Here is a 15,704-nt window from a genome sequence, read left to right as displayed (position 1 = left end):
CATCAGCATCCGGTTATTCCTACAGTTTATCATGACGTAAGGGCGTTTTCAGCGGTGCATGATGGTCCTTGTTGTTTAGAACAAGGTCTTGGGTTGTTTGTTTATTCAGGGCGGACCCTCTCTTTTCAGCAGGATTGGGATCTTGTTTTTAATATTTTCCGCCCATCATAAAGAGCCAAAATGGAAACATGAAGAACTGAAACGTGGTTCTAAGTTGCAGAGCTGTTATTATCCTGCACGTCGGCGGCTCCTGGACGAGGTAGGACGACCGTTTGTTGAATTAGGCCAGCAAGCTGGCTAAGTTAGCTAGCATTGACATCATTTGTTTGCTACGCCTTCCCCTTTTTGGCAGTTATAGGTGTTGCTGTTTACCCGAACTTTGTATTTCAAGAGCCGAAGAAAGTTATCAGTCTAAAGTCTTTTAATCCAGTCTCTTCTGAAATTATTCCTGCTATGTTTAATCATGTGACCTACTTTCTGTTGTTCAGTTTACATTTACCTTATCCCAAACTAATGTCAACATTAAATTACTTATCCACAGTATATTCTTTTTGCACATTATTCCCATTAAACAGTTTATGTTACTGTATAAATGGTGTTATGACCAGATAAAAGCAGGAATTTGGAAGTTTTTGGGCGGTGGAGGATCTTACTGCCAGTGATACCTGACACCCAGTAGGTGTGGTCTAGGAGACAACGTTTATATGCTCTGTTCGCCTCACTCATATCCCTGTGTTGTTAATATTCTCTTGGATTGCAATGCAGAACCATTGAAATATGTTGTTTTCCAGGATGAGGGATCTTCAAGCCATTGACAGTCTGCTCTTGAAAGAGCTGAAGTCATGTTGTATGAAGGAGTACAACTTTCTTCCCAGAGAGACTGGCTTGAAGCTGATGGAGTCAGCCTCCACAGAGGTAACCCAGTGACCTAATTTTATTTCTCTTGCTGTGAGTGCAGACAATGGATGTGCTTAAAATAGACACTGTTTCCATGTCTATATGTCATATATAATGATGTATTTTCAGAGTCTCAGTGGAGTGTCTGCAAAATGCAGAGACACCAGAGTGGAAGAGCTGTGGGGGCTGACCAGTTTCTTTGGCTACAGCACCCGAACTTTTGTTCAAGCTGTCAATTTGCTTGACAGATTCCTCACCATTATGAAGGTAGGAGTTTAACAAAGCATCATCTTCATTATTATGTATTTTACTTAGTGAAAATGAAATGCAAAAATTACCACTGTGACTCATATTGTGATCACAATATCTGTCAAAATAATAGCAATATGATTCATTTGTCCATCTCACTCAGCCTTAATCTGCAGATCGTTTTGTTTTTTAACCTCAGTCTCTGCACGTTTTTTATCACCAGTGCGAAGACAGCACATTGACCTTGTTAGACTTTGAATCATGGGATGTTGACTCACACTTATGACTGCTGTGTTATTGTGATAGGTGCAGCCCAAACACTTGCCCTGTATTGGAGTTTGCTGTCTTCACATTGCTGCCAAAATGGTTGAGGAAGAGAGCAATGTCTCGCCCACCCACGAACTCATTCGCATCAGCCAAAGCAAGTTCACTGTGTCAGACCTCTGTCGCATGGAAAAGATCATCTCAGAGAAGCTCAGCGTGGAGCCTGAAGCAGTCACAGCCTTAACCTTTCTACACCTCTACTACTCAGCCTTCACATCCCTGTCTGCTGGAAGGTAAACATTTAAATTTTTTTGGCTTTCTTTTGCTGTCATTGCTGGTGCATGGCTCCAGTTTGCATGGAGTTGGTCAAATAGATTCTGTTTAATGAGGTTTGTACTTGCGGATCACATTAGGATTCCCTCTATATTTTAAGGGAGGAGATCCCAAGCATTGGGAGACTGGAAGCCCAGCTAAAAGCCTGCTTATGCCGGCTTGTTTTCTCTAAGGCAAAAGTAAGGATACAGGTGACAATTTCACAGCATAGCAAAATTTGATGCCCGGGACTTACTAACCTGCTTTTTTTCTCTTTCACAGCCATCAGTGCTGGCACTGTCCCTCATTGCTCAGGAGTTTGACACCCTCCAGTCCAATGCCTTGTTGAAGATTGTCCAGCAATTCCAAAGACATATAAAGGTAAAAAAAAAAAAGTGTAGGGCTTCCAGGGTTACAGGTTGCAAGGGCTGCAACAAGCAACAAGAGTGAGTTGCAAAAGACCATGCTATTGTCTTCAAATGGCTAATTTCATCCAACCAATTGTTATAAGACTCAGAGATTCCCCAGTCCACATTTTGTGTCACTATTTTAGCAGCACACTATGTTTTAAGACTAGAATGGCATATTGAGTGGCCTTTAAGTCTCTTATGTGGCTAATATGCAAAGGTTTTGATATTTTGACTGCTCCACTTCCAGCATTTCTTATTTTTCTTTGTTTTTTATTATAAATATGATGCACCAGTGACAGATAAGCCATCTGGAAGTTGGGCAAATGCCAGAAGGGCCACCTAACTGTGGATCACTTGGGTATCATGGGTTGTAATTGCATTGATAAAAATAATAATAGTAATAATAATAATAATGATAATTTTGTCTTTGATGTTTTTGATTCAGAAGTTGTTTTATGCATGCTGTTGCAAATGCCAAGGCATTTGTTTTATCCCAGTCCGTCACAGCCACGTACTCATGTAGTATGTGGGGAAACAAACTACACATGACTTGTTGATGACAGTATTTTTAAAGACTATTTCTGTCTGCAGCTTCTCAGATGTTTCCTGTTTGTCCTCTTCACAGATCAGTGACAGCGAGCTTCTCCACTGGAAGGAACTTGTGGCCAAGTGCATGACTGAATACTGCTCAAGTGAATGTAACAAACCAGACAACAAAAAGCTTGTTTGGATTGTGTCCAGGAGGACAGCACAGAATCTTCAGGCCAATCACTTCAGTGTACCTGGCCTGCCAACTATTCCTGAGGGGAGCTGGGATGAGAGTGAGAGGTTAATAGACCACTTTCTCTATTTGATTGAATATATTGTGTTGTGATGGTGAGATATTGACAAACTGGTGATTCTTGAATATCCACAGACTAACTTTTAGGTCTGTTGGATTCCTCTCATTCATGTATCCTAGTTCTTAGTTGAACTGGATACATAAATGTGCACTGGAGAAGACAGTCTAACCAAACTACAGCAAGCCTTAAATTGCTGCAGTTTAGCTAATGGCTAGTCTTAATATGTCACTCTGGCCTTAATTAATGCCTTAGATGGTTAAGATGATTATGATCACCGTGGCTGCAGTTAACAGTTACTTTCTTTGTTGATTCCTTCTCAGCCACCAAAAGTGATTAGACACCTTTGAGTTATTTTAGTCATTAGTCACTTACAAATGTTGAAAGGAAAACTCAGTCGGATTTAAGAAGAAATTTGGATTCAATGCTTTGATTGGTTACCAGTTTTAAATTTGATAAAAAGCTATAGAACTATATAAGACAGTAGTTCATGATTAGGGATGTCACATTTAAGGACAGTATTAATGGCCTGCTCCTCTCTCATAGTGAGGACTCCTGCGAAGACATGAGCTGTGGGGAAGACAGTCCGTGGGGCTCGCCAGGAAGTGATGGCGAAGGAGCCTTCTTCCCCTCCACCTTTCTGAAGGGTAGAAAGTGATGAGTCGTCGTCGTGGAGTGGCGATGGATCTATGTTTGTTCCCTGAATTGTAACTGATTTAAGGTGGTGGTCACCATGTTTCATAGCAAACCTGCGTGTTTCACTTGTCATAGGTATGTTAAGTGACAGGTTTGGGTCATTAAGTGCCTGTGTTAATTCAGTTTACTGTCTGTTTCTTTAAAAACACATATCGTAATAATGCAAAATTGCAATATACTGGCAGCTTGATGGTAATACATCTGAATGTCTTTTTTCCAAGATGTTCTCTTAGTGTTTGTTTGTGTCCGAACTCGGCACATTCCAGCAAAAATAGTGAAGCACAAGGGAGAATTTATGGATGTCACTCATGAGGTACACTCACTGTTGAATACCAGCTAACACACTAGCACATCCTCAATCCTTTTTTTAAGTTTTTATACTTGATTACATCAATAAATACAGTATTCTGCAAATGTATGTTATACACAATTCCAATGTGACATATATGCCATTGTAGTGTGAAAATATCAGACTGTATATGCATGGATACATTGAAATATGATTACGAATGGATGTCATTTATGTTTACCAAAATAAGCTTACTGTAAAAAAAAAAGTTTGAAAAAATGTACATAACCTGTAAAAAAAGAAGAAAAAATTATGTTTTGTGTATGCTACATAACGTGTTGTTTTGGATATAATGTGAAACATGTTGGAAGGGTGAGAAATAGTCCTTCCAAATAAAGAAACATTTCTTTGGTCTACAACTTGTTTTTTGCTTCTTGTAAACTTCTTGTCTGTGTTTTGAATTATCCACTAGTGGGACATATTGTATAGTTCTTATGGTTAAGTAGAAAGATTTTTATTTATAAGCCTGTTTTCACACTTGTATTTAAACTCAAATATGGATGTGTCAGAATCACAGGTGATTTTAGTCAAATAGAAGGTGATTGCCATTCAATGACAACAGCTGTATTGTGTCATATTTTATTGCAAAAAAACCCAACATGAGCATGATATGAGTATGTGTTACTTTTTTTTAATATATATATTTGGCATTTTATGCCTTTAATGACAGGACAGCTGAAGACCTGACAGGAAATGGGGAGAGAGAGTGGCCATATAGAACATGTCGATGAAGTAAAATGTAATTACTCAAGTGGAGTACAAGAGCTTCAAATTTATTAGTTGTTTGTACTAATTGTTTGGTACAAAAAATGTCAGTAAATGGTGAAAAATGTTGAGCAGTGTTTCCCAAAACCCAAAGTGATGTCCACAAATGTCTTGTTTCGTCCACAGCCCAAAGGTATTCAGTTTACTGTCATAGACGACTAAAGAAACCAGAAAATATTCACACTTGAGAAGCTCAAATCAGAGAATTTTGATATTTGTTCTTAAACATGACTCAAAATGATGAATCAGTTATCACTGGAGATGCTCCGCTACACGAAATGGAATGGGACCTTAATTAGCATAATTGGTAACACCTGTATTTACCCCACTATTTCATATTAATATGGCTGCAGTGAAAAGAGTCTATACAGCGACTTTGAAATATAGTTAGGTATGAAATAACATAAACTGGACTTACTCAAGTGAAGTACAAGTACCTCAAATTTTCTCGAGTAGTTCATGTTAAAAGGACAGTTCACCCCAAAATCAAAAATACATTTCCCCCTGGCCTGTAGTGCTTTTTATCCATCTAGAGTTTTTTTTGGATGTGAGTTGCCAAATTTTGGAGATATGAGCAGTAGTGATGTTTGCCTTCTCTATAATGGGACTAAATGGCACTCGTGCAAAAAAAATAAAAATAAAATCAGTCTCTCTGTCTATAAATCATGACTGATTACTCAAGATAATCCACAGGCCTTGTTATGAGCACCAGTAGTTTCTAAAGCAGTTCCAGTAGATTCTGCTGCACAAAGAAAATAGCTCCTACATGAAACTGCTCACAACAAGATTATCTTGAATAACTGGGTCATGATCTTTGGAAAGTGCCATTTAGTCTCATTATATTGGAAATGGCAGACATCTAAAACTCTGCAACTCACCATAAAAATGTAGATGTATAAACAGTATTACAGGCCAGGGGGAAATATGTATTTTTGATATTGGGAGAAACGTCCCTTTGAAGATCAGAGGACACATGTTAAGGGGTTTCAGGTTTTTTTTTTTTTTCCTGTGAATTTCAGTGTTCTTCAGTTTAATATTGAACATGCTTTCTTTTATGCTGCGGGCAGCGAAAACACTGTGTGTTTGAGTGAGTGAGTGAGTGAGTGGGGGTGGAGGTGGTGGTGATGCTGCTGCTGCTGGTGGTGGATGGGGCTTGTCTGTTAGCTGGCTGGATGTGTTGACGCGCACTTCTGCTCCATCTCCTTGATTAAACCGGGAGGCAGCCTGGAGGGGAGTCACCGCGGAGAGTGAAGCAGCAGCAGCAGCAGCAGCAGCAGCAGCAGTAGTCTTAGGGGGGGCAGGGCATCAGGCAGCAGGCAGCCAAAGGAATGAGAGCGGACCGAGCGGCGGCATCTTCACCATGCAGCCCACCACCACCAGCCGTCCATTTTACACCACTATGTGAGCCGATGAGCGCTAGTGTGTCTGTGTCCTGCAGACGGGCTGAAGCAGTGTGCAGTCCCGACGATGACAACATAGGCCAACGCCTCGCTGAAGCTACATACAGGGAATGAAAAGGCTCCCAAGATGGTCCGCATCGCCAAGGCCCTGGGTTTGGTTATTCTGTGCGTCGCCGTGCTCATACTGTCGCTCATCAGCTATGTGTCCCTGAGAAAAGACAGCCTCTTCACCTCCTCTAAATATTACATGGGAGGCCCCAGGATCATGTTCCACGCAGGATTTCGGTGAGTATTAATTTTCTTTCAGTAGAGATTGTAGGTAGTGGATGTGACGCAAACTTAAGGCTGGTGGTAAATATAAACAGAGGAGTCAGGCCTAGTGTGCACCATTCAACCTGGATGTGATGCATGGGCTTAACACATCACTTTCCCTTCAATTTGGGACATATGCTTCCTGTCAATCAACCAGTGAGCTGCTGTCCAAGGTGCTGATGTAGCTGGCCATGGGCGATGCATGGCGTGACATACAGCAGAATACAGAAGCTATACTGTAAACCTATGCATTATTAATACAATCCGCTTTGTTGGCCAAGTCTATTTACTAGAGTTTTAACAGTAATTTTAATTTTAGATAAAATACTAGACTAAAAAATGATACTCGATAATTCTTTTGATACCCTAGTAAAAAGAAAAATAAGTCCAAGGGACATAAAACAGGATATTTTTTTCACTGGTACTGAAAAAGTCACTGAACACTGTCTGGTTTTGCTCTCAACCAAATTTCAGGCAGGTCAGTAAAGACTGAACTGAGGTCTTGGAATGAGCACTTCTATCATTTTTTTTTATTGCTTTGGTACTTTCAGTATTATCAGCATAGATACTTAGATATTTTTGACACCTGTAATTTGTACGCATACATACATATCATTATTACTCAGGTGTTTCATTGCACTCAGTGTCAAATACAGTTGGACTAGAAATAGAAATAGAAATAGAAATAGACAAGCTAAAATCATATACACATAGGTGAAAAAAATAGAAACAAGTATAAATAAATATATATATAAAGCAACAATGAACAACAAAGTCTATATACAAGTCAGATTGTTTCTGTTGCAAACAAGAATGTAAATAGTGGAAATAATGCCAGAATAAATACAGATTCATTAATGTAACAGGGTACTTTATATGTACATGAAGTAGGTGGATATGTACATCATGTATATGTATCTTCACAATATACACAGTGTGCACAATTTATATTTGACAATGATAACAATGTTATGTAAATGTGAAAAAGCAGCATTTTTTAAAGGTATATTATGCAGGATTTTTCTAAAACTTGTTCAAAAATAAGCTTCAGGTTTCTGTCTGCTTGATCAAGGGCAGGGCTGAACTACACATACACACATACACTAAACTACAAACACATTATGTCCCTGCAACAACGTGACTGTGACATATAACTTGTGATACAATGTTACTATTAGTTACACTGCTGCTACATTATTAAAGCGTTACAATGTAACAGGTATTCTTTGGTATTTTTGCAGCATTTGTTCAACGTACCCTGCATGACATTTCCTGTACTTCATATAATGCCGTTGCTGCGACCTTGATAAAATGTCACAACTCCAAAGAGTAATATTGGGAATAGCATATCAAATATAATATTTGGAATGCTTGCAGTTTTTGCAATATTGATACTCTGGTATGAGCTGTACTTTCTCATTCTGTCTTCTCTCTGACAGTGAGTTGACACACACCGCTGCAGTGTCCACATAGTCCCATCTCCTCTCACTAGTGCCGTCTTCGTTTTGTCACTTGTTTCATTTTCAGTAGTCATTGTCATGTTATAGCCTTGTGATATTTATCCTTCAATAAAAATTGAAAATTTTATGTCTTCAATATTGAGTACATTTTCATCATGATATCAAAAATTGTACTGAATATCAACATTTTTTAAGGTATTGTATCGAAATAATGTGCTGGCGGCTATTTCCACTCCATTTTTCTTTATACTTCTACTTTTAGGGAAATATTGCTACATGTGGTGCACAGCTACAGCCACTAGTTAGTTTGAAGACATATACAGAACATATGATCAATGGTAGAAAAGTACATTTAGTCAAGTATAGTCCCCATAGTGTCTCATTAATATATTTTGTTCTGATTGTTGTTCACAGGTCTCAGTTTGCCATGAATTTCCTCGACCCCTCCTTTATCCCCTTAACTAATGCCCTGAATGAGGAGCTCCAAGGAAAACCATCTAAATGGAAATTCAACAAGACTGCTTTTTATCAGCAGAGGTAAGAGATTTTAATTCTCAACTATTTGAGTAGTAGTAGACAGGATTTGCTCTGTCAAAGCTGAAGCCTGGCGAACAAGGTGACCAGAAACCATGACGTTGTTAGTGTCAGATGGTTTCTAGAATGTTAAAGAGCCTCAGCATGGATGAAAGAAGTATTCAGATTTTTTCTTTAAGTCAAAGTACTAACACACTTACATACCACACTGTTAAAAAGTTGCCCCTTAGCTGTGGAAAGGCCACCCCCTCAAGGCAATGGTAGTGTAACACTTGCTGTACTGCTGAACGTTTCTGTGGATAGACTAATGAAATATTCTATCTGTTTCAAATCCATCAATTACAATGCACTAAGTGATAGCTATGCACTTAGGAGTCATATCTTGTGGTTGCATTACATTTTATTTAATAAGGCTGTGGTCGGTTGTTAAATGGTTTCTTTTCATGTTGATAATGTGTGATGGTTGGATGTTGTTAGATTAGATAGTACTAGACTAGTTACTCCCTACAGAAATAAGACAATGCACATGTACATCTCCTATAGCTTCCTGCAACAGCGTTAACATCTATGTCTTTTTCCAGGAAAGATATCTTCAGCTACATTGACATTCCCAACAATTTCTCCCTCACAAAGAACAGCGTGCGTGTCGGCCAACTCATGCACTTTGACTACTCCAGCCACAAGTATGTCTTCTCCATCAGCAACAACTTCAAATCTCTGCTCCCAGACACTTCTCCTATCCACAACAAACACTACAGCATATGCTCAGTGGTGGGCAACAGCGGCATCCTGACAGGCAGCCACTGTGGCCCAGAAATCGACCAGGCCGACTTTGTCTTCCGTTGCAACTTCGCCCCCACGGAGGTGTACTACAAGGATGTAGGCAGGAAGACCAACCTGACCACCTTCAACCCCAGCATCCTGGAGAGGTACTACAATAACCTGCTGACCATTCAAGACAGGAATAATTTCTTCCTCAACCTGAAAAAGCTGGAGGGAGCCATCCTGTGGATCCCTGCCTTTTTCCTTCACACGTCAGCCACAGTAACCAGGACCCTGGTGGACTTCTTTGTGGAGCACAAGGGCCAACTGAAGGTTGAACTGGCCTGGCCAGGAAACATCATGCACGATGTCAACAAGTAAGATTGTTGATCTGATTGTTAGTTGAGAATTTGCCAACTAAAGTATAGATCAGGGTTGCAACTTTGGGTGATTTTAAAACCTGGTTGGAGTTTACATGTAACAACTGAAGACAGTCACACTAGGTGGATTTAACTTTAATTACCTTTTTCGTTTAATAAAAATAAAAATACTATATAGCATAAAGTCAGACTAGTTTTCTGATTTAAAGGTGCAATATAGAGTATTCAGTCTTCACTAGATGTCAGCAAATAACTGTTTCCTGTGTAAAGATATCATGGCATATATATATCATATGTCATGGCAAAGGTGTCCTGAGTAAAAGATGACATCACACTCCCACTGTGTATTTCTTGTAAACCAGCTTCTCTGTTCTTTGTTTTGACATCTGGTCTGGCTGTGTATGCATGTTATTGCATGGGAGTGCCCATTTGTGTGCATGTGAGTACCCCTCTGTCCTCCCCACATCCATTTTCAACATGGTGGCCTGGTAAGAATCTTCATATTACAGCTAAACAGTGCGCTATGCAGATTTGTTTTTGACTGAAATACTGGTTGCATTTAAGTGCTATTCCTAGCAATTTGAAGAGGACTCTGAAACAGCATTTAGACCTTCATTTTGGAAAATAAACTGTAGCTACATTTATTATTATTTATTTATGCAATGTTCACTCTCCTTTTCTCTAGTTTTTGAGCAGAAAAACTAAAATGAGCTGAAAGATGCTAAAATGCTCTGTAGAGCTGAGAGGAACTGCAGAGTTGGGTGATAATCTATGAGTCTGACATTAAAATAAACCCCTTTCAAATACACATGGTCATTTGATCAAATGTTAATATAAAAATATTGATTATTGCAACTTTAAGTGAATACATAAAATATGAAAAAGGGTGCTTTTGGGAGATCTTGTGACCTCAGTATTTCTAAAGTAAGTGTAAAATGGATGAAAATGATAAACCATAATCACATACTGTACATTAATTGAGGGGGGAAATTAAATAGACCAGATAGAGAACATACAATCATAAGGGAAGTGGGATTATGGTGGGGTAGGATGATGAAGGTTTAATCATGGTATTCTGCTCTCAGAAATAAATCATAGGTGTTTGGATTTAATTCTGGATGACGGACCTTTCTGTTCCTTCACAGATACTGGAAGACTAAAAACCTCTCCCCCAAACGTCTCAGCACTGGAATCCTCATGTACACACTGGCCTCTGCCATGTGCGACGAGATCCACCTCTACGGCTTCTGGCCCTTTGGCTGGGACCCTAATACGGGCAAGGACCTTCCTTACCACTACTACGACAAGAAAGGGACCAAATTCACCACCAAGTGGCAGGAGACCCACCAGCTGCCGAGTGAGTTCAAGCTGCTCTACAAGCTGCACAGGGAAGGCGTGATCAAACTCAGCCTGACGCACTGCTCGTAGACACACACGCAATGAGTGTTGGATGGTTTAAACGGTGGCTCCAGAGACTGTGACCCAGATACATCTGCTCAGCTCAAACTTCTGTTTATGACCCACAATGCATGATATGTGTTAATGCAGTTTATGACACCCTCATTCTATGAACACACGCGCACATCACATGCTGTAATTTCACATGAAGATGTCAGGCTCACTCGGGATGTAATTCACAGCGTTGTTGCTCATTCGGTATATTGTTGTCTTTGGTACTACTTTAGGATTTTTAAGCTGCTCAGTTGCCTCCATTACCCTCCTTTGCATGGCTGCTGGCCGTGGCTAAACAGCTTGAACAGAACAAACGTCTATTGTAACTGGAGTCCACAGGGGATTCAGCTGTGGAGACACAAACATTTAAATCTTCTGGTTCTGTTTAACACAGTATTGATTGATTAATCGCCTTTTACAACAGTATACTGATTCTGTACACTGAAATCACTGCCTAATCTCAGGGAAGGAGTTAGATCAGTGTTTTTTTGTAATCAGATTCAATGCCTCAAGAGAGGTGCAGTTCCTGTTTTCAGGCCTTTTTCCCCCACGAGGTGTCAGACAATCTGCACTGCTCTGGAAGATGGTATTTGTTTACAAGACTCTATATATATTATATATACTCGTGTGTCTTTTATTCTCTGTAGACAGTGTGACTGTCCACTTCAAATTATGTTGAGACTCTTCAAAGTTTTGGAATAATAATCAACATTCCAACAATAAGCCATAAATTCATGGATAGGTGATGGTGTGTTGTCACTATAATACTGATTTTTAGAAAGCGGTATGGGCCTACATTAGGTTCCAAAATTTCAAAATATATTCCAACAAGACGGCAAGTCCATAGCCACGCTAGCGGCTACATTCGAGGCACAGAACTTTGATGTTCCAAAAAATTAATTCCTGACCATCTTAAAAACAACACAACAAAACAAAATGTTGTTTAACAACACTTTGTGCTGTTCCGAATGTAGGGCATATTTATTATTTAATCTGCTGCACTATAAAAAAAGAATTTTCACCTGTTTCCAAAGTTGATACTGTATTCATCTATCGAGGAAAATGGACATAACATATTTCAACACAAAAAGAAAAATGTTTTTTTGTTTAAAATAAAAAAAAGCATAGATGACGACAAATAAAATTCTTTAAGTTTGCTTAACGTTATACAAAGTCAGCAAAGACATTTCTTGAGAGTCTTTATGGAATGTGGAAATACCTTCAGAACAGTGGTTGTCAAAGATTACAGGGTGAGAGTCATAAAACTGGGGCTAAAGTTGCACCAGCTATCTGTTAACCTGTTAAGTTTGTGTATAAGTTCTAATTAACTACTACTGTAGCTAATTTCAAACTAGCAAGTTACAAAATCAGGTTGCAACCTCATGGTGACAACGAGACCTCAGGAAGTCACTGCTGCTCCTGGCATTGTAACACCCTGTAAAAACCACATATTGTCATTTATACACATGTCTTTTGTACATTTGAAACGAATCAGATACAGTATAACAGTATAAGTGAGCTTTAGAGGTTCTGGTAGTCGAACTTTGTTACCTTTGGACTGAGCCAGGTTAGCTGTTTCCTCAGTTACCAGTCTTTATGCTAAGCTAAGCTAGCCTGCTGCTGACTCCAGCTTCATACTGAACGTTTATGAGAGTAGTATCGATCTTCCTAACTAACTCTTGCAAGAAAGCTAATAACTGTATTTTGCATAGCCTACTATTGAAGTATTCTCTTAAAACCCAATCAGTAGATGAATACTTTATTAATGTAAGCTTTAATATAACTTCCAAAGATAAATGTTTTGCATATACGGAGAAATATGCAGTTATATTTCTGAATTAAGCTAGTAGTTTTCAAGCTGATTAACGTTAGTAGGATTGGCAGATTCGATAACCTGCTATTCGGTCATTTAGTCTACACTGCTGGCATTTTTAATTTGACGTGCATTATAATTTTGCAAACTCCAAATTCAAATCTCCAAAGTTAATGTTATTACATAGTTGTATAAACCTAATTCTATATTATCTATTTAAAATCTAAACAGGTCATACACTAGAAAGCTAATGTAAGCTTTGTCAGTTGGTTCAACTAGCTGTGCAACACCTGGCAGTTTAGCAGGTGTAAAAATTTAGTAACAGATATTTCTATAAGAACTAGTTTGTGCGGTTAAACCAGTTTTTTAGGTTTAGGTTTATAGGATTTTTACAAAGCTCCAGATTTTTGAAATCTCCACTTAGTGAACACAGGTTAGTTTAAATTTACAAATAGCATCTGGCTCCAGAAAACATAACTGTTGGATCAATGAAAATTTGAATTTTGTAAGTCTTTTGTAAGACTTTATAAGTCAGAGGGCACCAGATTTCGACCAGCTTGTAACCTAAATCACAGCGCTAGCGTGGCTAAAAAAAAAAAAATCAGGAAATACATTTTGGACAGTTTCTTCTATTATTTAATATGTACCAACAACAACTGGAGGTTTACCACCATTTCAATTGCAAAAATACTAAAGAAGAGAATACACTATTTATTACGGAGCTTTTGTTGAGTGGGGGAAAGTTATTTATTCATTATGTAACCATATCAATTCCAATATTTGTGACATAAAACAGAGAAATGAATGAATGTTATATGACTTACTGCATCTTGTATAAAGAGCATGTTCCATTTAAATGGCATTGCATGTGAGGCACTAACAAATCTTTTAGGCTAGTTTTATACAACCTTTTTGAAGATTGTTTTGAGGGTAATATTTTGTTCTTTGCTATTGTTTGTATTCCTGATGGTGTATTCCTCAAGGATATCGCCAGTGTCTTTGTATGAGAGAAGGCTTAAAAAAAGAACCTTACTGCTATATTCCACATGGGACCAAACCTCTACAGATCAACCTAAAAATGAACAAGCTTTATTTTTTTGTAAATGTAGATAATCTTGTGTTCTCAAAAACAGTCCACCCTATCATGCCAGACTCAAGCAGACTGGTGGATATGGAGTTCAGGACTGGACTGGACTGGGCCCAAACAATGAAAGCTGGCCACATGACCATCTCATGACTCTGCAACATGTGCTCCTTTCATGCAAACCCTGGTTTAGGCTGAGGTTTAATACACAGAGCGAGGCAGTCATTCACACTTACCAGATGAAGTGTGTGCTTTTGTGCTCATACAGATTTACCGTGGAAGGCATTTGCTTGCCATCCTGTCTCATACAAAGTGTTTTTTGTCTGTCTCCTTAGGCAAACTTTAGTGTCTTGTCTCCAAATCACAGTGCAGTCATGACAACAACCATGGAAAAACATATCCGATGAAAATGTTTGAATAGCTGAATTTTAGGCCATTTAATTGATGTCATAGATGTGTCCATTTAAGAACAATTTATGTAGTCCCTTCATTAGGAATGTGTAGTTACACCAAAGACCAGAGGAGAGATGTTACTTTATCTTGATACAGATTGATTTGGGATTTTGAAAGCTGTATGACAACTAACAAGTAGTATTATTGTAGAAGTGAAATATCCCTTTTTTGGTGTTGAATTTGATGTTGAATATCACTTTTTGTGGCACAAAAGTCATTTAAAACTTTTGCTTTTATGGCTTCAGCCAAAGTAACGTGGTGGAATTTATTTGTGACTCCATGAATGTCCTCCTATAGATTGATTTGTTTGAAAAATCCACTGGCGCTGACATGAATGCTGGACATTTTCCTCCTAAAGGTTTCTCTTAATTTTCAAAGTCAATGTGTAGAATGTGTGTAAACGATAATGATGCTAACAAAGTCTGTGAGGATTGTAATTCCAGTCAGAATAGCAGTATTAGCTTTTTGTGCATTACATTTAAATGACAAGACAGTGACATACATAATCTTAACAGAAAACATCTTTATTCCAAATGCAGCACTATACAGGATTTGTTCCGACAACCCTTTAACATTCTTGTACTTGTGTTCGGACTGCATGGCAACGTTGTTCCATAATGCATAAAAAAGCTTGGCTGCTTATGTACATGTCGTATAAAAGTCATAAATCATGTAAGGGACTTTACTATCTTGGTTGTTCTAAGAAAAACTACCATCCATATAAGAAATGTAACCATGTCTTAAATGTTTTTTGATTATACTCCATGATAAATATACGTTATGTGCCTGCATATTCCCTCCATCAATGCCTAAATGTGTCAAATAAAAACAGTATTTTTCTCTGATATGACCCATTTGAAGATGATAAGTGACTTTTTTTTTTTGCTGAATCACAACCACTTTGTGTCTTTAAAACATCCAGTTTTACCTGTAAGCAGTTACTATAACAATCTTTAAAGTCTAGTACTTCTCTGTATAGAGGCAAGTATTAATGCCAGGCATAAGGGAAAAAATGAGAGGAGGAAGATTTTTTTAAATTACATTATTCTCACCATTTTGACTCTAAAAATGCAAAACAACATTCAATTTAATTCTCAACATTTTAAATATATTGTCAATATTTTGACCACCTCATTTTTTCCTCTTATGCCCAACTCTAACACTCCCACGTCTTTCTCACTTAATTCACAGGCTGTGAATAAATAATGTTACAGTGAATAGAAAGAGAGGAATTCTAAGGAACTGTAATAACAATATTGCATTACATAAAATG

The 15,704-nt window shown here is 38.3% G+C and overlaps 2 protein-coding genes across 3 annotated transcripts; both read left to right on the top strand.

Annotated features, from left to right (window-relative positions):
- Positions 1 to 102: 102 nt before the first annotated feature.
- LOC146320231 (cyclin-G2-like) lies at positions 103 to 4,375 on the top strand. 2 transcript variants are annotated; one of them, XM_084728421.1, is made up of 8 exons: positions 103 to 259; positions 792 to 915; positions 1,027 to 1,164; positions 1,453 to 1,703; positions 1,844 to 1,922; positions 2,005 to 2,103; positions 2,758 to 2,960; positions 3,518 to 4,375. In XM_084728421.1, the coding sequence occupies exons 2-8, from the start codon at positions 793 to 795 to the stop codon at positions 3,627 to 3,629; spliced, it is 1,005 nt and encodes a 334-aa protein (XP_084584547.1). In that variant the 5' UTR covers positions 103 to 259; position 792; the 3' UTR covers positions 3,630 to 4,375. The 2 variants fall into 2 exon arrangements, with proteins under 2 accessions (XP_084584547.1, XP_084584546.1); XM_084728420.1 differs by lacking the exon at positions 103 to 259 and having other exon boundaries at positions 760 to 915.
- Positions 4,376 to 6,047: 1,672 nt separating this feature from the next.
- Positions 6,048 to 15,285, top strand: LOC146320230 (alpha-N-acetylneuraminate alpha-2,8-sialyltransferase ST8SIA3-like). The gene is made up of 4 exons (XM_084728419.1): positions 6,048 to 6,466; positions 8,368 to 8,490; positions 9,069 to 9,626; positions 10,775 to 15,285. Exons 1-4 carry the CDS (start codon positions 6,309 to 6,311, stop codon positions 11,055 to 11,057), a joined length of 1,122 nt encoding a protein of 373 aa, XP_084584545.1. The 5' UTR covers positions 6,048 to 6,308; the 3' UTR covers positions 11,058 to 15,285.
- The last annotated feature ends 419 nt before the right edge of the window (positions 15,286 to 15,704 follow it).

This window comes from Lutjanus erythropterus, chromosome 10 (assembly GCF_056507025.1).
Source record: "Lutjanus erythropterus isolate fLutEry1 chromosome 10, fLutEry1.hap2, whole genome shotgun sequence".
In the NCBI taxonomy this organism is placed as follows: Eukaryota; Metazoa; Chordata; class Actinopteri; order Lutjaniformes; family Lutjanidae; genus Lutjanus; species Lutjanus erythropterus.
Note: the sequence above shows the minus strand (reverse complement) of the source record. Positions and strands in the feature narration are given on the sequence as shown.

Bases quoted from the DNA above. Each gene is read 5' to 3' on its own strand.
- LOC146320231 (XM_084728420.1), top strand. From the start codon at position 778: ATGTTGTTTTCCAGGATGAGGGATCTTCAAGCCATTGACAGTCTGCTC. The intron at 916-1,026 runs GTAACCCAGTGA...ATGTATTTTCAG, and splicing joins TGGAGTCAGCCTCCACAGAG to AGTCTCAGTGGAGTGTCTGC. The intron at 1,165-1,452 runs GTAGGAGTTTAA...TTATTGTGATAG, and splicing joins GATTCCTCACCATTATGAAG to GTGCAGCCCAAACACTTGCC.
- LOC146320230 (XM_084728419.1), top strand. From the start codon at position 6,309: ATGGTCCGCATCGCCAAGGCCCTGGGTTTGGTTATTCTGTGCGTCGCC. The intron at 6,467-8,367 runs GTGAGTATTAAT...TGTTGTTCACAG, and splicing joins ATGTTCCACGCAGGATTTCG to GTCTCAGTTTGCCATGAATT. The intron at 9,627-10,774 runs GTAAGATTGTTG...GTTCCTTCACAG, and splicing joins ATCATGCACGATGTCAACAA to ATACTGGAAGACTAAAAACC.